At 43.7% G+C, this 25,241-nt stretch overlaps 1 protein-coding gene across 1 annotated transcript in view; it reads left to right on the forward strand.

Annotated features, from left to right (window-relative positions):
- LOC126260716 (dendritic arbor reduction protein 1) overlaps nt 1-18,257 on the forward strand; it is a 275,518-nt gene extending 257,261 nt beyond the window's left edge. Inside the window, exon 5 of the mRNA XM_049958054.1 lies at nt 14,482-18,257. Coding sequence (XP_049814011.1) covers nt 14,482-14,672 — 191 coding nt within the window. The 3' untranslated portion in view covers nt 14,673-18,257. The remainder of the gene's footprint in view (nt 1-14,481) is intronic.
- The last annotated feature ends 6,984 nt before the right edge of the window (nt 18,258-25,241 follow it).

The raw sequence follows: 25,241 nt of genomic DNA on the forward strand, positions 1-25,241 counted from the left end.
CGCCCACCGGGTTAACAACGAAGATCGGTGTGACGGCCAGCCTGGATGTGGTTTTTAGGCGGTTTTCCACATCCCTCTAGGTGAATACTGGGCTGGTCCCTACGTCCCACCTCAGTTACACGCCTCACACAGATTTGACAGGCATCTGCACTTTTCCATGACACACTGGACGCAGACGGATGGGGTACTCTGTTTCTGTCCCAGGGGGTACGGGGTGGCGGCAGGAAGGGCATCCGGCCACCCCTTCACATTAACATGCCGAATCAAACCACGCCAACCCTGCACAAAATGCGGGACAAAGGCGCAAGCGATAGAATACAGACAGTATGCGGTGGATGATTTTAATTTGCAATATTTACATTTTATTAACAGTGTGACCTCCGTATTCTGAAGACTAGAGAATCCACTTGTGACTCACTTGCGATTCCAGATCTCGTGCAATACATTTCCATAGTACCAAAATAGTGTTCGTGAAGTATGAAGTGTCTCATCATGTTTATGAATTGAAGGTAATTAAAAAAAATTAAATGGGTGCCTCTGTGAGGTATTTACAAGACCGTGACAAGACAGGGCAGGCCACCTAAGATAACACACTCGGAAAGGGCCTTATGTCTGTAACCGCAGTTCAAATCCATGCTATCTTCAATAAGAAGTCTGTTATAACTGCAAAAAGTTTTAAATCTCACGAGCAATGGAATTTACTGATTTTATATGCGCTGAAGGGAGAGTGCTGCTGTCGATATGGAAAAAAGAATATTTCAGCGAGCCACGTTACTCAGTCTTCCCGTGAGATCACCGAAGTTAAGCGTTGTCGGGCGTGGTCGGCACTTGGATGAGTGACCATCCAGGCCGCCATGCGCTGTTGCCATTTTTCGGGGTGCAATTGAGGAGCTAATCGACCGAATAGTAGCGGCCTCGGTCACGAATACCATCATAACGACCTGGAGAGCGGTGTGCTGACCCCACGCCTTTCCTATCCGCATCCTCCACGGAGGATGACACGGCGGTCGGATGGTCCCGGTGGCCACACGTGGCCTGAAGACGGAGTGAGTACGTTACTCAGCCATCGGCAGGCTATGCTCCGGCCATTGGCATAATGTTCCAGCACAGAATGTGTTCGTTGCCTGATCGTAGGTGTTCGACGCTTAGGACACTTTATCTGAAGTCGTGCACTCGTGGAATTTCAGCTACCAGCTTGTCAAGGGTTTACCGATACTTCCTCGAATCGGTAAAACAGGGCGCGTCATCTGTAGCTCATTGTAACAGCAGGTGGACGAGCCACAGTAAAGAAAATTAATCGTCAGTTCGATCCTGAACAGCACCAACTGGTAAACTCCTCGATATCAAGCAGTGTAGAAGAGACCAGGCCACACGTGTACACCTGCTCGGCACACACCTCAGGACGCAGCGATTAGCATCGGCGCGGGAACACTGCCATTAGACGCCTGATGAATATGGTAGCGGTCTGGAATGTCGGAAACCGCACGGGATGCTGCGACTCGATTACCAATTGAGCATCATTCACGCAGATGGTGGAGGTATTCCCGTGTCGGGACTCCTTAAGTGGCCTGAAGCGGGGCCCCTAATACGGTTGCGACCATCTCTGGGGAGCGTCACAGAAATGGTTTGTTCGATTGTGTTTACCAGTTCCTTCACCTACAGCATCCGCGATCAGTGCCCTGAATATGAAGACGCACCACCCATTTCTTCCGAATTGTACCAGACTACTTGTACCCAACTCCCCTTCCCTACGTTCCGTACATACTCAGCTCGCCTGTATAGAGCACATCTATGACACAATCGAAGGAGGCGCATGCGCCCTGAAGCTATTTCCGTTACGTGTTTGCAGTAGGTGGGTGGGTATGAGTCTGGGCGGCCCACCCAGTATATCGGTGCTTCTTGGAGCCCACGCCTCAACAGGCTGGCGCCGTCATTAAGGTGAGTAGCTATGCTACAAGCCTACTGGCAGATGTATAATTCATTTGCTCATGAATGCATTTTAACTAGTGCATTCGCTGTATATCAAAACATCTTCACTGCTCAAGTGCACGTCTCCTTACACCATTCGGTGTTATTCAGTGAGATGCAGGGAGGTTGTCGTTAATAGCACATTGCAATATTTCATATAAGCTCACCAGATCAAAAAATAGTCACACCAGTGAAAGATCTCTCTGGTCGCAATGTAATGGTGTAGACGGCGCTGTAGTAGCACAAGGCGGACGTTTGACCTTTCATTGCTGACCTAAGTAAATTCAGTGAAGTGATGCGAATGGATCAGTAGGTTGTATTGAATTACCGCAGTTAGGTGAGTGAAAGTGTGACAGAATAGCAGAATGGAGCTATGGCGTTTGGACGTGCCCATTACCACACCGTTGATGAAGATGTCCGATTTGTTGATGTATCAACGTGACTATTCAATGTTTGTAAAAAGAATAGCGTATCATTCACATCCATGTGATGCAGCGTAAGGACAGTGGTCGGAAAAGATCCTAACTGACAAGACCGAAGACGAGTGTGACGCCTCGTCAATGGCAATAGGTTTCAAGCCGACCAGGAAAATTCTGCTGTTAGTGAATGCAAGTCCATCTCAACTATTTTCCTTACGAACATTAGAACAGGAACAGCATTTGACGGACGCCTGCAGTGGGGTATGTTGCAATTGACCATTTTACAACGCGGCACGTAAAGCTGCATGCCTTTAATGGACCAAACAACACAGTTGACAGTAGGTGAATGGAGGCATACAGCGAGTTCCAACATGTTTTGATTTTACCTCCTTTTGTAAACGCTACAGGGCATTGAATACCTCGATCGTGCAGTAAGGTGAACTAACGACTGTATTCTTTTGGAAGAGTGCTTAGGACTGGCAACAAATCAACACTCCTGGAAATTGAAATAAGAACACCGTGAATTCATTGTCCCAGGAAGGGGAAACTTTATTGACACATTCCTGGGGTCAGATACATCACATGATCACACTGACAGAACCACAGGCACATAGACACAGGCAACAGAGCATGCACAATGTCGGCACTAGTACAGTGTATGTCCACCTTTCGCAGCAATGCAGGCTGCTATTCTCCCATGGAGACGATCGTAGAGATGCTGGATGTAGTCCTGTGGAACGGCTTGCCATGCCATTTCCACCTGGCGCCTCAGTTGGACCAGCGTTCGTGCTGGACGTGCAGACCGCGTGAGACGACGCTTCATCCAGTCCAAAACATGCTCAATGGGGGACAGATCCGGAGATCTTGCTGGCCAGGGTAGTTGACGTACACCTTCTAGAGCACGTTGGGTGGCACGGGATACATGCGGACGTGCATTGTCCTGTTGGAACAGCAAGTTCCCTTGCCGGTCTAGGAATGGTAGAACGATGGGTTCGATGACGGTTTGGATGTACCGTGCACTATTCAGTGTCCCCTCGACGATCACCAGTGGTGTACGGCCAGTGTAGGAGATCGCTCCCCACACCATGATGCCGGGTGTTGGCCCTGTGTGCCTCGGTCGTATGCAGTCCTGATTGTGGCGCTCACCTGCACGGCGCCAAACACGCATACGACCATCATTGGCACCAAGGCAGAAGCGACTCTCATCGCTGAAGACGACACGTCTCCATTCGTCCCTCCATTCACGCCTGTCGCGACACCACTGGAGGCGGGCTGCACGATGTTGGGGCGTGAGCGGAAGACGGCCTAACGGTGTGCGGGACCGTAGCCCAGCTTCATGGAGACGGTTGCGAATGGTCCTCGCCGATACCCCAGGAGCACAGTGTCCCTAATTTGCTGGGAACTGGCGGTGCGGTCCCCTACGGCACTGCGTAGGATCCTACGGTCTTGGCGTGCATCCGTGCGTCGCTGCGGTCCGGTCCCAGGTCGACGGGCACGTGCACCTTCCGCCGACCACTGGCGACAAAATCGATGTACTGTGGAGACCTCACGCCCCACGTGTTGAGCAATTCGGCGGTACGTCCACCCGGCCTCCCGCATGCCCACTATACGCCCTCGCTCAAAGTCCGTCAACTGCACATACGGTTCACGTCCACGCTGTCGCGGCATGCTACCAGTGTTAAAGACTGCGATGGAGCTCCGTATGCCACGGCAAACTGGCTGACACTGACGGCGGCGGTGCACAAATGCTGCGCAGCTAGCGCCATTCGACGGCCAACACCGCGGTTCCTGGTGTGTCCGCTGTGCCGTGCGTGTGATCATTGCCTGTACAGCCCTCTCGCAGTGTCCGGAGCAAGTATGGTGGGTCTGACACACCGGTGTCAATGTGTTCTTTTTTCCATTTCCAGGAGTGTAGTAAAGAAGTGCCTCCACTAAGCTTGTCCGCCCTCTTCTGGAGTATCGGATTAGATTGCTAGCGCACATTCAGAAAACTCAAAGAACTGTGGCTCGTTTTGTGCTATCACAAAATTGGGGAAGCGCGCCAGTCTCGTGATGGTCTGCCACCTCCCCTACCTTTATTACCAATAAAAATAAGGCTGTGGCTGAGCTGTTTCCCCGCAATATCCTACCTTCTAGGAGTGCTAGCTCAGCAAGCTATGCTGAAGAACTACTTATTTCACGGTAATAAAAAAATGATTCAAATGGCTCTGAGCACTATGGGACTTAACATCGGAGGTCATCAGTCCCCTATAACTTAGAACTACTTAAACCTAACTAAACTAAGGACATCACACACATCCAACCCCGAGGCAGGATTCGAACCTGCGACCGTAGCGGTCGCGCGGTTCCAGACTGAAGCGCCTAGAACCGCTCGGCCACCAGAGGCCGGCATTGGCATTCATTTCAAGCCTATACGTATATATGCCGTTTCTGAGCACCAGCAAATTGAGAATCACTGAAATGCCCGTTGTTAACTGTGAGATCCGTTGCAATAAGATAATGAGAAACATCATATTCGTGGCAAAAGAATGACTGCAACTTGCGTATTATGAGAGTTTGCTATTTGAAGGCAGCGACACACTGAGGATGCACCCGAAATGCATTGTTCTTGGTACAATTTGTTATAATTAAATTTCAGTTGGTAATATAGCTACGATTAAAGTTTTCAGCAAGTGCTAAGATTAGTAATATTCTAGAAATGACAAATAACAAATTGATGTTTGTTTAGCGTGGTGAGTAACGTGACTGAGAAGTGAAGTTTTAATGTTTGGGCGGTGGCTCGCGACTCACCAGCATATAAATTTTTTTTCGTAACGTTGGAGTTTTATTAGGTTCCGTTACTTTATTATTAGTTTAATATAAGTATATGCTATAATTTTTGTTGTTATTAAATATAAGTTCACCTTTCTTTGGGTGTTCGATTGGCTTGATCTACAGGACACCTTGCTCTACTTGTGTAAAGCTAGTTTGCTCCTTTTTCTTTTACGCTTCACGTGTTGCAAAGATTCTGCTACTGCACAGGAACAGTGATCAAGTAAGACTAACGTTGGGGCTTTACGAAAATGTGGGAATGATGAAATAACGTTTATCGTATGTGAAGGAGTATTGAAAATTTGTATCGCGCTGTTTGTAATGGAACTTTTACTAGAAACTTCCCACAACTGCCGCCGGAGTGCGTTGCGATCGCGTGTAGCACGTTGGGGCCCACGTATCCTACGCACAAGTCGCATCGTTTCTGAGCGTTCAGCAGCACGTTGAACTTAGCACGCTCAACGTTGACGTTCGACAGCACGGTCCGTGAGCCGACGGCTTGCGTCCTGTAAAGCTGCAGCAACCAGCCGCGAAAAGCAGGATTTCCTATCCATACAATAGCGAGATCGATAAGTGAGGGTACACCGAGACAAAGTATTGGCCTCGCCTTGAAAAACGCAAGGTACCGGGTACGAATCCTGGCTCAACCCACTTTTTTAGGAAGTTTCAGTACGAGGAGTGACGTAAATTGAACGCCAGTATCTGGAAAACAACCTTACCCTGAAATGTTTTAAAAAAGGATTGTCTGGATCAAAACAATATTACATGTGAATTGGCCACCACTACCAGGACATCATTCATTTTTGGAAGCAAAGTCTTCTTCAGCCGGTATCAGTCTCATCAAAATCCTCCTAGGTGTACTTAAAATGATAAACTATGACGAAATGCTGCTAGAAAGGGAACAAGTCCTTTCGCGTCCTGTACGAATCAGGATATACACTGCTGGCCATTAAAATTGCTATACCAAGAGTAAATGCAGATGATAAACGGGTATTCATTGGACAAATATATTATACTAGAACTGACATGTGATTACATTTTCACGCAATTTGGGTGCATAGATCCTGAGAAATCAGTACCCAGAACATCCACATCTGGCCGTAATAACGGCCTTGATACGCCTGGGCATTGAGTCATACAGAGCTTGGATAGCGTGTACAGGTGCAGCTGCCCATGCAGCATCAACGCGATACCACAGTTCATCAAGAGTAGTGACTGGCGTATTGTGACGAGCCAGTTGCTCGGCCACCATTGACCAGACATTTTCACTTGGTGAGAGATCTGGAGAATGTGCTGGCCAGGGCAGCAGTCGAACATTTTCTGTACCCAGAAAGGCCCCTACAGGACCTGCAACATGCAGTCGTGCATTATCCAGCTGAAATGTAGTGTTTCGCAGGGATCGAATGAAGGGTAGAGCCACGGGTCGTAACACATCTGAAATGTAGGGTCCACTGTTGAAAGTGCCGTCAATGCGAACAAGAGGTGACCGAGACGTGTAACCAATGGCACCCCATACCATCACACCGAGTGATACGCCAGTATGGCGATGACGAATACACGCTTCCAATGTGCGTTCTCCGCGATGTCGCCAAACACGGATGCGACCATCATGATGCTGTAAACAGGACCTGTATTTATCCGAAAAAATTACGTTTTGCCGTTCGTGCACCCAGGCTCGTCGTTGAGTACACCATCGCAGGCGCTCCTGTCTGTGATGCAGCGTCAAGGGTAACGGCAGCCATGGTCTCTGAGCTGATAGTCCTTGCTGCGGCAAACGTCGTCGAACTGATCGTGCAGATGGTTGTTGTCTTGCAAACGTCTCCATCTGTTGACTCAGGGATGGAGACGTGGCTGCTCGGTCCGTTACAGCCATGCGGATAAGATGCCATTCATCTCGGCTGCTAGTGATACGAGGCCGTTGGGATCCAGCTCGGCGTTCCGTATTTCCCTCCTGAACCCACCGATTCCATATTCTGCTAACAGTCAATGGATCTCACCAACGCGAGCAGCAGTGTCGCGATATGATAAACCGCAATCGCGATAGGCTACAATCCGACCTTTATCAAAGTCGGAAACGTGATGGTACGTATTTCTCCTCCTTCCACGAGGCATCGCAACAACGTTTCACCAGGCAACGCCGGTCAACTGCTGTTTGTGTATGAGAAATCGGTTGGAAACTTTCTCCATGTCAGCACGTTGTAGGTGTCTCCACCGGCGCCAACCTTGTGTGAATGCTCTGAAAAGCTGATCATTTGCATATCGTAGTATCTACTCCCTGTCGGTTAAATTTCGCGTCTGTAGTATGTCATCTTCGTGGTGTAGCAATTTTAATGGCCAGTAGTGTATGATGAAGTGCTGCTACAAAGGGGACAAGTCCTTTCGCGTCCTGTACGGATCAGGATATAAGAGGCAGTATTAGTGCTCCGACATCCATGCTGGAGCGGCACCGGAGCGCACCGAGGCCGGAGTTCGAAGACCCTGGCTGCCGGCGGTCGCGAGGGTCCGCCGTTTGGCATGCGCGGCGGCGACGGCGGTGGCGCGCGACGGCGCGGATGGCCACGGCGCATGCGCGTGCGAGCCGCCGCTTCGTATGCCGTCCGCGCCGAGCGCCGTACGCCTGGTACGCGGGGTCGGACGCTTGTCGCGACGGAGGAGGAGGGGAATAACCGAAAAAAAAAAGAAAAACGGAGAATAATGCGAGGCGGGGCGGGCGCTGACGGGCGGCTGCTGAATCCGGCCCGCGCCGGCCACTTGCCAAGGGGCGCTGGCGGAAAACGCGCACGCGACCATTGCACACGCTGGCGGCGCGGCGCGTCGCGCGTAGACGAGCAGCGAAAACACGAGTCGTGTCGCCGCTTCTGCCGGCCGCCCGCTGCCGCCGCCAAACTACTGCGCGAATTACACGTGCCGCCGGCCCGGAATTGGCAACTACGGAGGCCTGTCAGCACATGCAAAAGAGCGGCCGGCCGGTTATCGGCGAATCTCCAATCGACGACGCCGATCGTTGGAGTCCGACCAAGAATCTCTTACATGCAAACTAGTTTCGCGTTGCTCTGCCTGACACGTAGAGGTCAAGCCACACAGTGAATGGCAAAGTGCTAAAGTGCTAAACTGTAGCATACTTCCATAGACAAGGGGCTGACAGAGCTGCAAATTAGGCGGGAGGGGGCATTCTTGACGTTCTTTCACAGTTGAAGAATGTATTCTATTAGCGAAACAAAACGTTTATTGGAAATATGATGACTTTAACTCCAGCACATCGATACTAAACAAAGGATATTTATCTTCTTTGTAAAGCAATTAATTATATCCGATAAAAATGTGAAAATGATAATAAAATTGTTCATTATGTCTGATGATGTTTGGTTTGTGCGGCGCTCAACTGCGCGGTTATCAGCGCCCGTACAATTTCCCAACCGATGTTCAGTGCAATCGAGCCACTTTCATGAATGACGATGAAATGATGAGGACAACACAAACACCCAGTCGTCACGAGGCAGGTGAAAATCCCTGACCCCGCCGGGGTCTGATGATGAAAATGGTGTTTACGTTATGAGTTCTGCTTTACGCATTTTCATTTCCCTCTCTATTTTCGCAAGATTCAAGATGGGCTATTTTCCTGTAAACGTTTACATTTCTACTTCCAGCTACTTTTTTTGCTCTTATATTACTAAAATTGAGCGGTCTATGTTTCCAGAGGTACTATATAGAAACACACTGCAGCGCAGAAACGGTCAGCCCATTGAAGACCTACAAACTGAATTATTCAACATGTAATTAAGAGCCTAACAAAACGCAAACATGTGATCAAATTGTGTGAATTTCCTGGCCAGCCGCTGTGGCCGAGCGGTTCTAGGCGCTTCGGTCCGATACTGCGCTGCTGCTACGGTCGCATGTTCGAATCCTGCCTCGGGCATGGATGTGTGTGATGTCCTTAGGTTAGTTAGGTATAAGTCTCGGGGACTGATGACCTCAGATGTTAAGTCCCATAGTGCTTAGAGCCATTTGAACCATTTTTTGTATTTCCTGCTGGGCCAGGTAATTTTGCTGCATTTTACTTACTTTATTGTATATTATTTTATGACTTTATCTCGTTACGTTCAGACGTAGACTGTCAGACAACAACACTTCGATTCTTCAGTCGATATTGTGCCTTTCTCCTCACGTGTATGAACCAAATGTCAAAAGTGAAACGTGTAACATCAAGGGCAGTTGCATTTCGTAAACCAGTACCAGTGGAGAGACAGTATGTGAAGGCTCTGCCAATTTAGAAATTTGGCAAATTAAAAGGCAACTTTTTCCGCTGATTTTCCTTCACAACTTTGTGTCATCAATTCACATTGGCTGCATAACGTGCTTTTCCATACAGATTGTCCCCAGACAGTGGCTTGATAAGGCTAAGTTGGTTACGGAAAGACAGTAAGACAAAAGAAAAACAGCCTAAGTAGAAAAAATAAACCGAAAATTTCGTAGATAAATGTACGAGTAACCGCTAGTAACACCAGTGTATACACCAGCCTAACAACGAATGAAAGCACTCATACATAATTATAAGAATTAAATCTGAATTGTTAGTAGAATTAATTATTAACGAAGAATGTGTTATTTAAAGAAATTTTAGTTCTGTAAAGAAATAACACGGTCGCCAGTCCTAAAGAGGAGAATTTAGTCTTGAAATTACTGGATTAAGTGACATTTAAGCTTACATTAAATTGGTATGGGTGACAATTGTCATTATTCACTTGGGAGCTAATTTGAATAGGCAGATGATCACAGAAGTAATTAGCCAAATGCAAATACACTCCTGGAAATTGAAATAAGAACACCGTGAATCCATTGTCCCAGGAAGGGGAAACTTTATTGACACATTCCTGGGGTCCGATACATCACATGATCACACTGACAGAACCACAGGCACATAGACACAGGCAACAGAGCATGCACAATGTCGGCACTAGTACAGTGTATATCCACCTTTCGCAGCAATGCAGGCTGCTATTCTCCCATGGAGACGATCGTAGAGATGCTGGATGTAGTCCTGTGGAACGGCTTGCCATGCCATTTCCACCTGGCGCCTCAGTTGGACCAGCGTTCGTGCTGGACGTGCAGACCGCGTGAGACGACGCTTCATCCAGTCCCAAACATGCTCAATGGGGGACAGATCCGGAGATCTTGCTGGCCAGGGTAGTTGACGTACACCTTCTAGAGCACGTTGGGTGGCACGGGATACATGCAGACGTGCATTGTCCTGTTGGAACAGCAAGTTCCCTTGCCGGTCTAGGAATGGTAGAACGATGGGTTCGATGACGGTTTGGATGTACCGTGCACTATTCAGTGTCCCCTCGACGATCACCAGTGGTGTACGGCCAGTGTAGGAGATCGCTCCCCACACCATGATGCCGGGTGTTGGCCCTGTGTGCCTCGGTCGTATGCAGTCCTGATTGTGGCGCTCACCTGCACGGCGCCAAACACGCATACGACCATCATTGGCACCAAGGCAGAAGCGACTCTCATCGCTGAAGACGACACGTCTCCATTCGTCCCTCCATTCACGCCTGTCGCGACACCACTGGAGGCGGGCTGCACGATGTTGGGGCGTGAGCGGAAGACGGCCTAACGGTGTGCGGGACCGTAGCCCAGCTTCATGGAGACGGTTGCGAATGGTCCTCGCCGATACCCCACGAGCAACAGTGTCCCTAATTTGCTGGGAAGTGGCGGTGCGGTCCCCTACGGCACTGCGTAGGATCCTACGGTCTTGGCGTGCATCCGTGCGTCGCTGCGGTCCGGTCCCAGGTCACGGGCACGTGCACCTTCCGCCGACCACTGGCGACAACATCGATGTACTGTGGAGACCTCACGCGCCACGTGTTGAGCAATTCGGCGGTACGTCCACCTGGCCTCCCGCATGCCCACTATACGCCCTCGCTCAAAGTCCGTCAACTGCACATACGGTTCACGTCCACGCTGTCGCGGCATGCTACCAGTGTTAAAGACTGCGATGGAGCTCCGTATGCCACGGCAAACTGGCTGACACTGACGGCGGCGGTGCACAAATGCTGCGCAGCTAGCGCCATTCGACGGCCAACACCGCGGTTCCTGGTGTGTCCGCTGTGCCGTGCGTGTGATCATTGCTTGTACAGCCCTCTCGCAGTGTCCGGAGCAAGTATGGTGGGTCTGACACTCCGGTGTCAATGTGTTCTTTTTTCCATTTCCAGGAGTGTACATATTGAAACTTTAGGATTCGAAAATAAATCATTAAAAGAAAATCAGAACCGATTGAATTAGTATTACGTGTTGCGCTAACAATTACACACCGCAACCTTATTGTTAGGGTATACACTGAATCTGATTTATCAGTCCTTCCAAGTATTTTCATTCTCGAGAACAGAACAGTCATATATGGATGATTTCAAAATAACAGCACAATACCATGGAAACGATGAAATATATTTGCCAGAAGTTACATGCGCAAATTTACCAAAACACACAAAAGTAATTCGTGTAGTTGAACATGAGTTAAAATTCATTATTTCTTGTCAGATTCAGTTATCCCATATTACATTCCAAAGTTCTTTAAGTACAAATCTTTCATAATGACTTCAATTTATCAACAAGAAGTAAACTGTCAAATAAAGATAAAATTGAACTGTACTGTCTGTAAAAACTAACTTGTTGCACTAAGCTCTTTCATTCATGATGAGATTCTTGGTACTTACAAGGGAACCTCCCCATCGCATCCCCCTCAGATTTAGTTATAAGTTGGCACAGTGGATAGGCCTTGAAAAACTGAACACAGATCAATCGAGAAAACAGGAAGAATTTATGTGGAAGTATGAAAATAAATAAGCAAAATATACAAACTGAGTAGTCCATGTGCAAGATAGGCAGCATGGGCAGCTGTACCTGTACACGCCATCCAAGTTCTGTTTGACTCAATGCCCAGGCGTATCAAGGCCATTATTACGGCCAGAGGTGGTTGTCCTGGGTACTGATTTCTCAGGATCTATGCACCCAAATTGCGTCAAAATGCAATCACATGCCAGTTCTAGTATAATATATTTGTCCAATGAACACCCGTTTATCATCTTCATTTCTCCTTGGTGTAGCAGTTTTAATGGCCAGTAGTGTACTTCTGTCACCGCGTCACGTACCCGCCGCGCCAGCAGGCGGCATCCAACGTCGCTGCGAGCAGTGGTCATAATGTAAAGTATGGCGTTTCAGTCTTCGATCGCTATACTTTATTTTCAATTACCGGTTTCGGGCTAGCCGGCCATCTTCAGATCTGTTAGACAAAGTTAAAAATGTGATTAATAAAAGAGATACAGTTAGTGATAGAAACATCTTAGTTTACAAAAAGAAATTTTGGAACGTATTAAATGCCAACTTACCATATATTGTAGTTACAGAGTAACTTGTCCGTACAGAACACTCGGTTCGCTGTCATAAGTAAAGTAAATTTCAATCTGTTAAAACCTTATATCGCAGTTTTTAAGAGTAACCTGATTGGTAACAGTAAAAAGTGCCCTCTACCTATAACAATTGTGCATCTGTTATTATTTCACCGTATATATTAATGGCGAATATTCTTTTTAATAAAACAATTTTTTCAAGGCAATAACATATGAATAATCTTTTTTGAGTGGACCATGAAACGAAAAAGATTATTCATATGTTATTGCCTTGAAAAAGTTGTTTTATTAAAAAGAATATTCGCCATTAATATATACGGTGAAATAATAACAGATGCACAATTGTTATAGGTAGAGCGCACTTTTTACTGTTACCAATCAGGTTACTCTTAAAAACTGCGATATACGAGGTGTGGCTAGAAAAAAGCCGGACTAGTACTGGTGAAACAATAAAACGAATGCAATAAGGCTGAAAGTCGCGTGGCCTGTCACGTGACTCTCGCTCCGCCTACTGCTCGAGTTTCATCTACCTCCTGCACTCAGTCTGCCCGTGGCGTCTGTTTTAAGTAGTTGACGTTTCGTCTGTGCGTCGGAAAATGTTGAGTGTACAGAAAGAACAGCGTGTTAACATCAAATTTTGTTTCAAACTAGGAAAATCTGCAAGTTTAACGTTTGTAATGTTACAACAAGTGTACGGCGATGATTGTTTATCGCGAACACAAGTGTTTGAGTGGTTTAAACGATTTAAAGATGGCCGCGAAGACACCAGTGATGACACTCGCACTGGCAGACCATTGTCAGCAAAAACTGACATCAAAGGGATTGTGCACATTGATTGGGTACCAGAGGGACAAACAGTGAATCAGCATTACTACATTAGCGTCCTGGCTACCCTACGTGAGCGAGTACGGAGAAAACGGAACGATTTGTGGAGAAAAAAGTCATGGATCCTTCACCAAGACAATGCCCCAGCTCACAGTGCACTGTCAGTGAAGACGTTTTTGGCAAAACACAACATTCCCATCTTAGATCATCCACCCTACTCACCTGATTTGGCCCCCTGTGACTTTTTTCTTTTCCCTAAAGTCAAACAGCTTTGAAAGGAACTAGATTTGAGACTGTTGAAGCAGTAAAAGAAAAAGCGACGGAAGTAATGTATGGACTTACCGAAAATGATCTGCAGCATTGCTATGAACAGTGGAAAATTCGTACGGAGCGGTGTAGAGACCGAGGAGGAGAGTAAATTGAAGGAGATAACATGAAATTGTAAGTAATTGTAAATAAATGTTTTTTCCAGCATCAGTCCGGTTTTTTTTCTAGCCGCACCTCGTAAGGTTTTAACAGATTGAAATTTACTTTACTTATGACAGCGAACCGAGTGTTCTGTACGGACAAGTTACTCTGTAACTACAATATATGGTATGTTGGCATTTAATACGTTCCAAAATTTCTTTTTGTAAACTAAGATGTTTCTATCACTAACTGTATCTCTTTTATTAATCACATTTTTAACTTTGTCTAACAGATCTGAAGATGGGCGGCTAGCCCGAAACCGGTGATTGAAAATAAAGTATAGCGATCGAAGACTGAAACGCCATATTTTATTAATGAACGATCGCGGAATTCCCATTGAGACAATTATGTCTAGTTTTGATGTGGTCATAATGTTTTGGCTTATCAGTGTAAATAACCCGAAAAATTATGATGTAAATATTACGTGCTTTTAAAATGAAACTTTTTTTGTGTTTTCTATTTTTAAAAATGAGAACCAGAAGAGCGATTACGATTTAGACACGTAACGCTAAGACAAAACAGTTGTGTAGCACAGTGTGACGTAAGCATACTGAGGCGCGACGTGCTTTTTCTGTTTGCAGGGGAGAAGCCGTACCGCTGCCAGTGGCCGGAGTGTGAGTGGCGGTTCGCGCGGTCGGACGAACTGACGCGCCACTACCGCAAGCACACGGGCGCCAAGCCCTTCAAGTGCGCCGTGTGCGACCGGTCGTTCGCGCGCTCCGACCACCTCGCGCTGCACATGAAGCGCCACCAGCCCAAGGCACCCAAGTGAGCGAGGCGCGGCGCGGCCGCGCGCCTCCACGTCTTCGTGCACCCGAGGACTGACTGCGCGGCACAGTGTTTCTGACATTCCCCGCGCTTCAAGACTTTCTCATTTCCCAAGAAACACAGACACCGCCCCGGTGTTCTTGGTGAACCTCTCGGTTTCAGCTCTCTTCCCCCCACGCTTTACACGAGTACAGTGACGTAGGGGTTAAAACAGAAGAAAAAAGGGACCGTGTATAAGAAATTGAGAAGTGTGATGTATATTTAATTAGCAATTGTTTCCGATCGTTGCTGTTCCGTCAAACTCGCGATGAGAAAGGTAGCAGTTTTTCCTACATGGCATTAAGTACTTGATACAAGCAAGTAGAGCTTTTCTGCCATTAAATATAAGGTGCGCAAACGGTCACTTGTTACTGATGGAAATATATTAGTTTAGGCCACCAACATAATTTTTATTTGTCGTCTCATCATTACGCGTTTGTCCGCATCTCGTGGTCTTGTGGTAGCGTTCTCGTTTCCCGCACACGATTCCCGGCGGGGTCAGGGATTTTTCCTGCCTCGAGATGACTGGATGTTGTTGTGTCGTCTTCATCATCATCATTCATCCTCATTACGATCGGAGGAAGGCAAGGGCAAACCACCTCCACTAGGACCTAGCCTAGTAACGCGGTGCGGTTCTCCCGCATCGTCCCCTGCGCTCCTCGGAGTATGGGACTTCATCATCATTGCGCGTTTTCGGTATAAGTATTTACCAGATCTGACAGAACCACATACAATACTCTGTTGCCTACAGCTACATTCCGAACTGCTGGCACTGAGCAGTGATGGCGGTTCGGAATACAGTAGGAGGCGACAAGGAGCTGTTCATGGTTTTGACAGATCTGGTAAGGAATTACCCCGAAACGCGTAATTATCAAATGATAAACAAAAATTTTATCGGTGAACAAGACTAGCGTATTTACAATCAAAACTAAAGATAGTTGCAGCTCTCCAAGGAGACTTTTTGTCTAATGTGATCTTCGCTTATGCATTCACATCTAAACCCTCCATAAACAAAGTTTTACGAGTCATCGTTAATCTTCCTTTTACTGTACTACGCGCAGGTTATGGATACAATCTTTTGGCCACGTCTACCAAATTTCTGAGCTCTGCCTACTCTAATGAACTGTGTAGCCATTTGGTTGATCACAGGACCAACCAACTTTTGCTTACTTTACCAGATTCTGCGAATACTGCTATGTTTCTAACGTCTGTAATTTCGTGACCATACCACAATGTAAATAGTACCCAGAACCCACTTTACTGTAATTTCATTTCTTTTGTACAATACGACAACATTACGGACACATAATTAAGACCAAAAATAATCAAAAATTGTTTGTAAAACACATTTACATTCAGATAACAGTTCGGGAAAATGGATCTACGGTTTATGTATCAGCAGAATTCACTGTAAAGCTAAAAAAAAAAAAAAATAAAATAAAATAAAAAAATAAGAGAAAAGGATGTAACAACGAAGACAGGTCACATATTCAGACGTAATTCAATTAACATTCGTGATATGTAATGCATCATCTTATACGTAGTTATATCTATCCACCTGTGACCGCCGATCGACCTTAACAGCTTTACTTCTGTTATCGTGTCTCTCATAGATTCCGTTAAACGTGTGAAATACCTAGTATACAACTCTTTCTCCTTCCTGTTTGTTCACTCTTTTCTGCAACTCCAGGACGGTTCGGAACAAGATTTCAGATCTTCTGTGAAGAATTGTAAATTTCACGTACAAAACATTCATATTACGACGGAATTTCAAAAAGTAAGTTGCACAACTGTGTGCCATTTACACTTTTTGCGAACAAAAATTATACTGTCTCGCGCTTTTGAATTTTGGAGTACGTTTCTAGTTGCAGCCCCATTCCACTTCTGCGCGCCATGCACTTGTTCCGCGTACCGCAGCAGACGTGTCTCCGGGAAACTCAGAGTGTATATTCTTTCCTGGAAATGGACCCCTCTTGTTGCATAATAGTCTTGGCAAGGGACGACAGGAGTAGCTTACATTTTGAAGTCCCCCCGTGTATAAACCTTGGTTGACCTGCGAATTCCACTTTGCAACTATTCAGATAATTATCTTCAACTAACTGCACGTGACCTGAATTGAAATTTATCCTACACGAGCAGCATCTACGCAAGCATAAGCCTAAGTTGTGTTGCAAAATGTCTGATTCAGATCATGTACGAACCACAAAAACTTTAGACTACTCCCAAAATTATTTCTAAGTATTCCTCATCACATGAATTCCAGTAAAGAGAATTGTTTTCGAGCAATTTTTTATTCTTTCAAAATTTAAAAACTGCTTCAGTACTACAGTTTAAGAAAGTCTACGATGACTTGAGGATAAATAGTGATTATTTGCCTATCCGTGTCTAGGCACTTTGAGAAAAGATTCCTGTTTTCCTTTTGTTTGAAAGATACATGGAATCCCTGTGGACAGGTCTCTGAATGGTGAATTACTTTATACCTCTTAATAAATTTACCTACACAGATCGCTGCGGCTGAAAACCATTGTACAAAGGCAGATAATCAGACTGTCATTCGTTAGAGAAATTTGTGTTTTTAAGTGTGTGACTGTGAAACGAACAGTGTTCTGCTTATGTCGTGTGACTATGATTGTCAGTGTAGCGAATGAAATCGCGATTCGTGCCAGTGTGTTCAGGACAAGAGATCGATGATCTCCTAGAGACAATGTTAGTTGTATAATGCTTGTAACAGATTTATAGAACGTGCTTAGAATTTTATATAATGTTTTTCCACTGGCGGCTTTTTAAATCGCCACAGTGAGTCATTTGATACCAACATTGTAATATATATTTTTATACTGTTATTGTCATATATTTTAACACAGTCTAACAAGGCTCTCTCATCTATTAACATTTTAATATGAGGTTGAGGGAACTGAAATTTAATATCTTGTGTCTATAAGAACTTTTAGATTTGTATACAGTTTTGTACTTAATCAGGTTTTAATGGCTTGTCTGCAGTTCATTGATATTTTTGTATGAATTTTTTATATTAAGAATTCTTTTTTTTGAAAACTGTACTGTGCAAGCCAAACATTCCAGTCAGTATGGTGCTATAAGGAGGCTAATTTGCATCAAAATGTAAAAAAAAAAAAAAATCGTGAAGACTGCTATGTGCCTTACCACACTTCGTGCAGTTATGAGCATTACTATACAGAAATTGTTCATTTTAAGAGGAAGGGGGAAGATGTGTATTTCACAATACTGTTCTCCGCAAGAAACTCAGGTAATAAGTGTTGAAAATGAAAATCTGTTCTTATGAATATGTTCGTGAATACAGATGAGTTGTATTTCTCGTATATTTTATTCACACCTCATCAAAACCGCTCTTGCATATGTGATATGGTTGTTGACATTTGTTACATAAACTTTATTTAAGTTTTTGAGAGTAATGTATTACATGTGCCATGAAAATAATGATGCCAAATACCTTCAGGTGTTCAGTGCATGTGTTGAAGGTTGTGTTTCTCCCCTTGTCCTAGAATATTAAAGATGATGATCACACCTGTTATACGTAGTGTTTTAATCCAAAAAACCTGTCTCCTAGAGCTCCACTTTCACACTTCCCACTAACGAGAGTCTGATCTCCAAGAATTAATGGATATTCGCTTTAGTTACTTAAAAGTTCTCTATTTTACTCCATGACGAGTTTCAGCTCTACTACTGAAGCCGCTTTCTAGTGGAATCTTAAAATTATGATTTGATGAAAAGCCGTCAAATGATCATTTAAGCAAAATAAAATGTTTCTTATCAACTGGAGCTGATATGCATTAATTTATTAAACAGTAGCGGAGCAGAGACGCTCCATACATAGAGAAATAATTATATCCAAAAGTTACTAAGCAGCTAAACACAATTCAGAAACTTTTAAACTGTTGCGTGTCATGTCATTCTAAGAAGTCCACGTTGCGCGAGGAAATGCGCGGTCAGGCTTAATATTTGGAGTTTTAACTTTTCTGACGCAAGAATGCTTCATTTGCCCACGAAATGAACAGCATAATTTTGTTGAAAGACACAGTGTATGGCAATTAGAAATGATCTTCTACAGAACTGAGAGTGATTTCGTTCAAATAACACAATTTTACTTGGAGGACGCAAGTATTATACTGCGAATATTGTTTAGATATGAACCGGCCAAAGCTGGCAAATGGTCACACCACTTTACTCCAAGTTTTAGCTCTGGGTATGAGATTTAAGAAGATGAATATCGTAGCCATTATTAACAAAACATATAACACAAGTGATGGAATAACATAAACAACAATTCAAGCCAATAAAAAGGACTTAAGAAACAGGGGAAAAGAAAATATGTAGTGTGGTAGGAAGACGATTGGCAGTAGAATTAGGACTTCTGCAAAAACATTTGAACTGAGGTGCAACGTAAAATTATACAAAATTGTGGAACAAATATAGAGGCAAATTTAGATTTGAAATGAAAGAAAACGAATATAACAGGTATTATTAACAAAACATATTACACAGTCTATTGAATGATAGAAACACTGTTTCACTGCCAATAAACATGAATTAAGAAATCGGGAAAAAGAAAATTGCAATACATGTTTGTAGCTCTGTCATAAGATGCGTTAAGAGGTATCTTTTACATTTCTTGATTGTGACTAGTTTCCGACACCTATGTCCATTTTCAAAGAACCTGTATCGTAACTGTGACAATACAAGCGAAAGCCTAGGTACAAAGACCGCCCCTGCAGAAATGATCAAAGCGGTACCAGGGCCAACTCACCAACAGTAAAGAGAACACGTAGGACAGACATTGGAGTTCACACAGACAGCTTCCCAAACATTTTAGTTTTCTTGTGTTTGTCCTATATTTAATTTCTTTCCCAGTGTACAGTTGAGATGTTTAATATTTCACATGTAGTGCAGTAGCGGCAAGACACAATCAGTACCTTCACTACGCAATAACAATGGATTGGTAGTATTGAGAAAACCCAGAGGTCCAATAACTAAACTTCTCAGAAAATATAAACAATATTCCAGGTCTTAAAGTTACGCAGAAATCCCATTTTCCTTCTGATTTTTCGTGAAGATGGACCGAGAGGAAAGAAGACCAAAGTCCTGTTTACGATCTCGATAAATTTTCTTCACGTTGAGTTAAAATTTATTGAGTGAACCTTTACCTAACTTAAATAAATCATTACCTAACCTATACATTATTGCTGATAGGGACAAAAAATCAACAAATTATGCCCATTTTCCATTCTCTTTGGCATTTCGCAACACACACGACTCATTCTTCGACACATGTTACTCAACTACATATGTCACAGTAGAAGCTCTGGATGATTTATTCTTTTTGTAGAAATGGCAAAAATCACCTTAGATCATCAGTTTTCTCCTCGATTACAGGCACATGATCTCGGAAAACCTGACTTACAGGACTTAGTAGAGTTACAGTTGGGTCATCCAGCTGGAAGGGGATCTTCTGCTCCATCAGTGAATGGCCTTACTTTAACAACGCCAAGATGTTCATCTGAATAGCAGAAATGCATGAATTGTATCACATGAGAGAACTGTTTGTTATTTCCCAGCCATTTCTTGAGTTTCGACGGACACAGCATTTCTTCGGTAGAACGTCGGCCACCAATCCCTAAAATTTAGCACCTCTTCCATTTTTGTGGTATTTTAACTTCAAAATACATCTCTTTTATAATTTTCTTTTGTGGCCATGCTACAAGCTCTGTCACACGGTAAGTAAGAGTGGCCTGTAACTGGACAGTGAAAGGTGATCAACTGAAATGTCAATAGCATTAAACAGAATCTCACCGTTGCATGGTTATTATTTTGGCCTTCAGAACAGTCAGAGGAGAAGTGAAAGTGTTTAACAGGTTGTCCATATTTGTATTTTATAATAAAGAAAAATGAACAGACTGCATCGGGACATTTTCGTACTGTTGCTTCATGATAGTGGTAAGAACTGCCTCTTCCAATGCGACATTACACATGAACGACATTTCAACATAACACGAACGTAATGTAAAAATTAACTATCAGGTTGTTGTTGTTGTGGTCTTCAGTCCTGAGACGGGTTTGATGCAGCTCTCCATGCTAATCTATCCTGTGCAAGATCCTTCATCTCCCAGTACCTACTGCAACCTACATCCTTCTGAATCTGCTTTGTGTATTCATCTCTTGGTCTCCCTCTACGATTTTTACCCTCCACGCTGCCCGCCAATGCTAAATTTGTGATCCCTTGATGCCTCAGGACATGTCCTCCCAGCCGATCCCTTCTTCTAGTCAAGTTGTGCCACAAACTTCTCTTCTCCCCAATCCTATTCAATACCTCCTCATTATATATGACGGTAGTATCTGTTCCCGAAAGAACAGTTACCGTGGATGACCATGCAGCTTGCTAGAAATGAAATGATAATTAAATGGACACCCTAGCTGCAAACAGGCGTTGATGTACTTCATTGGGGACATGTTGAAAATGTGTGCCCCGACCGGGACTAGCAAGCTGCATGGTCATCCACGGTAATTGTTCTTTCGGGAACAGATACTACCGTCATATATAGTTAAAATATGGCTTCCCGGCCATTGACCTTCTTGTGCGAACGCACACGCTATGCCCGAACTCGTACGGGACTTGGTAGATTAATCTGCCACGAGTAATTAGTATGATGGGCAAACATCTATTAGGCGCACTGCGAACGTAGTGGTGTTGACATGTGGGGAATGTGCATCTCACGGGGAGCGTACAAGGGATAAGTCCCTGCAGTCGCGCTATTCATCTGTGTCCTCGGTGGCTCAGATGGATAGAGCGTCTGCCATGTAAGCAGGAGATCCCGCGTTCGAGTCCCGGTCGGGGCACAGATTTTCAACATGTCCCCAATGAAGTACATCAACGCCTGTTTGCAGCTAGGGTGTCCATTTAATTATCATTTCACCTCCTCATTAGTTACGTGATCTACCCACCTAATCTTCAACATTCTTCTGTAGCACCACGTTTCGAAAGCTTCCGTTCTCTTCCTGTCCAAACTATTTATCGTCCATGTTTCACTTCCACACATGGCTACACACCATACAAATACTTTCAGAAACGACTTCCTGACACTTAAATCTATACTCGATGTTAACAAATTTCTCTTCTTCAGAAACGCTTTCCTTGCCATTGCCAGTCTACATTTTATATCCTCTCTACTTCGACCATCATCAGTTATTTTGCTCCCCAAATAGCAAAACTCCTTTATTACTTTAAGTGTCTCATTTCCTAATCTAATTCCCTCATCATCACCCGACTTAATTCGACTACATTCCGTTATCCTTGTTTTGCTTTTGTTGAGGTTCATCTTATATCCTCCTTTCAAGACACTGTCCATTCCATTCAACACCCAGGTACCCTGGATAATATTATCCCAGCAACTGAATTCCGTACGGTGGGTATTAGTATCTCTGTTGCTCAAAACCTGCCCGTTTCCTATAAAACATTCGCACACTTCCTCAGTACTAAGTCTAAGATTCAGTTGAAAATTACAACATTTACTTTTTTGATGTTTGTTACAGATTGTAGATATAACGTTAAGGTTTTCGTTTGTTTCGTCAGATAATGGTATTTTATATCTTTAGACAAAGAGGTTACTCATCACTTAACACTTCCGGGCTGAGATGCCGTGGTCCATACATAAAACTCTCCCCTGACGTTTCGCCTTCGTCTGCGGAAGGCATCATCCGAGGACAGGCATCTCAGCCCGGAAGTGTTAAGTGATGACAACACAAGCCGTGAAAACCTTCATTCTATGATCAAAGAGGTTATTGTTCCCTTCTGGTACTAATTCAATTACGTCTCGTACATCCGTTTTACCTGATAAGATACCATTACAGTATTTATGACAAACAGATTAGGAATGAAAAGCGCGATCAAGTTAAATAGAAGTACTGGGTTAGTCGACGTACTTTTTCGTGGATCTCTAAATATTACACACGCCTGCTGTGGCAGAAAGAATTTTTTTGTCGGTTGAAGGGGTTTATTGCAAATTACGTGCACATACAAGTCAACCAATTATCTTAAATTATTAATTCATAATTAATAAGATTTTAATGAACCAATTATCTTACATTATTAATTCATATTTAATAAGATTTTAAATCTACCAGATACTATTGCATTCTGAAGACATTCTCTCACCTCTGAATTTTCCGTACTTCATTTATTCATAGCGAAGTATTCGTATAAATCTTCACACCGAGTACAGTGGATGGACTAACTGTATTAACAACTACTTCATAAACTACTTTCTGGATCTTTGTTCATGACTTATTTGTACCATACAATCTTTTGTTTCCTTTTTACATGTAAAAAACACCGCTTTGGCTCTGTTTCCTGTTTACTTTTCGTATAACAACATCTCTGATGTGATTGAAGAGGTTCAATGTACTTCTGCATGTTCTGTAAATGAAGTGATTTTCTAATAGAGCAAGTTATTAACAAATCTGGTGTCGATGTGCTCATTTCTTTTAAAACCTTCCTTGTCACTTTCGCAACCACGTGGCTATATAAGCTCACGATCGACAACTCGCCACATGTTGACTGCATGCGCTGTTTAACTGCATCGGCACTCGTAATTGTCTGGTATACTTCTCTCCACCACGATATAATTTTGTATAGAGTGATTTTTTAACATTTGTGGGTCAGTATTTGAAGATCAGAAAGACGACAAATGCAGCAGCACCGCCAGCACAAGAATCACATAATCTTTCAGCGAAGGATTGGGAATGAGCTCTCTTTTTGTGTGTTCAGATTTTGCATTTGAGTAAGATTCAGAGTCGGAGTAACGGTCATAGTCGTTTCAGACTATATAAATTGCATAAAGATGTGCATTGCGCAGAATATCGTCTACAAGACGAATTCCATTTCACTTTATACTATCTTACTTCACTTACGCCGCTTGCAGCACTGTGTGGTTACTTCTTACTGATATAGATGAGGTTGTTTTCCGTTGAACTTGCGAAGGTTAACTGTTTTCGACACATAACAGTCAAAAGCAATTATAAGTAGATTTTTCTCAATAAATGAGAGTATCACTTTCCCGTAATTCAGATTAGTTAATTTAAAGAGAAAACAGTTAGCTTTCAACGTGGCACAATAATTTTAATTGGAGAATTATCTGCATATGATAACTGGCCTTTCGCTATGTAGCCACGCATTATCAAAGGGAAAACCAGTTTACAAAACTTACTGCACTGAAGAAGTCTAGAAGTCAGATTTTACGAAACACAATAAAAGGTGCTCAATAATAGGTTGTCATTTTTGTGGTCTTCAGTCGAAAAAGTGGTTTCATGCAGCTCTACATCCTCCTCTATCCTGTGAAAAATCTCTTCATCATCGAATAATTACTGTAACCTGTATCCTTCTGAATCTGCTTTCTGTATCCATTTCTCGGTCTTCCTCTACAAGTTTTACTCCCCACTCTTCTTCCAGTGCTAAACTGTTAATCCCTTGATGTCTTAGAATGTGTTCTATTAAACGAGCTCTTTTTTTTAGCCAAATCGTGCAACAAATTTCTTGTCTTCCGAATTATATTCAGTGCCTCCTCATTGGTTACGTGAATTACCCATCTAATCTTCAGCATTCTTCTGTAGCACCACATTTCATTAATTTCATTTCTCTTCTTGTCAAAAATGTTTATTGTCAATGTTTCTCTTCCTACATGCCTGCACTCAAGACAAACATCTTCAGAAAAGTCTTAACATTTAAGTCTATATATTATGTTAACAAATTTATGTTCTTCAGAAACGTTTTTCTTAGCGTTGCCAGTCAACATTTTATATCGTGACTGCTTCGGCCATCATCAGTTATTTTGCTGCTCAAATTGCGAAACCTTTCTATTACTTTAAGTGTCTCGTTTCCTAATCTAATTTCCTCAGCATCAACTGATTTAATTCAGTTACATTCCATTGTCCTTGTCTTGCTTTTGATGTTCATCTTATATTGTCTTTTGAAGGTATTGTCCGTTCCATTCAATTACTCCTCCAGTGTTTTGCTGTCCCTGACAGAATTACAATGACAACGGCAAACCTCAAGGTTTTAATTTCTTCTCCGTGAACTTTAATTCCGACTCTATATTTTTCTTTGGTTTCCTTTATTGCTTACTCAATGTGCAGGTTGAACAACATCGGGGATAGGCTACAAAACTATCTCAGCCCCTCCTCAGCCGGTACTTCCTTTCATGTCCCTCGGCTCTTATAACTGCCGTCTGGTTTCTCTACAAGTTGTAAACAGTCTTCCGCACCCTGTATTTTGCCCCCGCTGTCTTCAGAATTTCAGAGAGAGTATTCCATTCAACATGTGAAAAGCTTGCTCTAAGTCTGCAAATGGTATAAACGTGGGTTTACCTTTCCTGAAACTATCTTCTAAGATACGTCGTAGGGTGAGTTTTACCTCGCGCATTCCTACATTCCTCCGAAATGCAAACTGATTTTTCCGAGGACGGCTTCTACCAGTTTTTCCATTCTTCTGTAAGGAATTCGTGTTAGT

Source organism: Schistocerca nitens, chromosome 5 (assembly GCF_023898315.1).
Source record: "Schistocerca nitens isolate TAMUIC-IGC-003100 chromosome 5, iqSchNite1.1, whole genome shotgun sequence".
NCBI classification, from domain to species: domain Eukaryota; kingdom Metazoa; phylum Arthropoda; class Insecta; order Orthoptera; family Acrididae; genus Schistocerca; species Schistocerca nitens.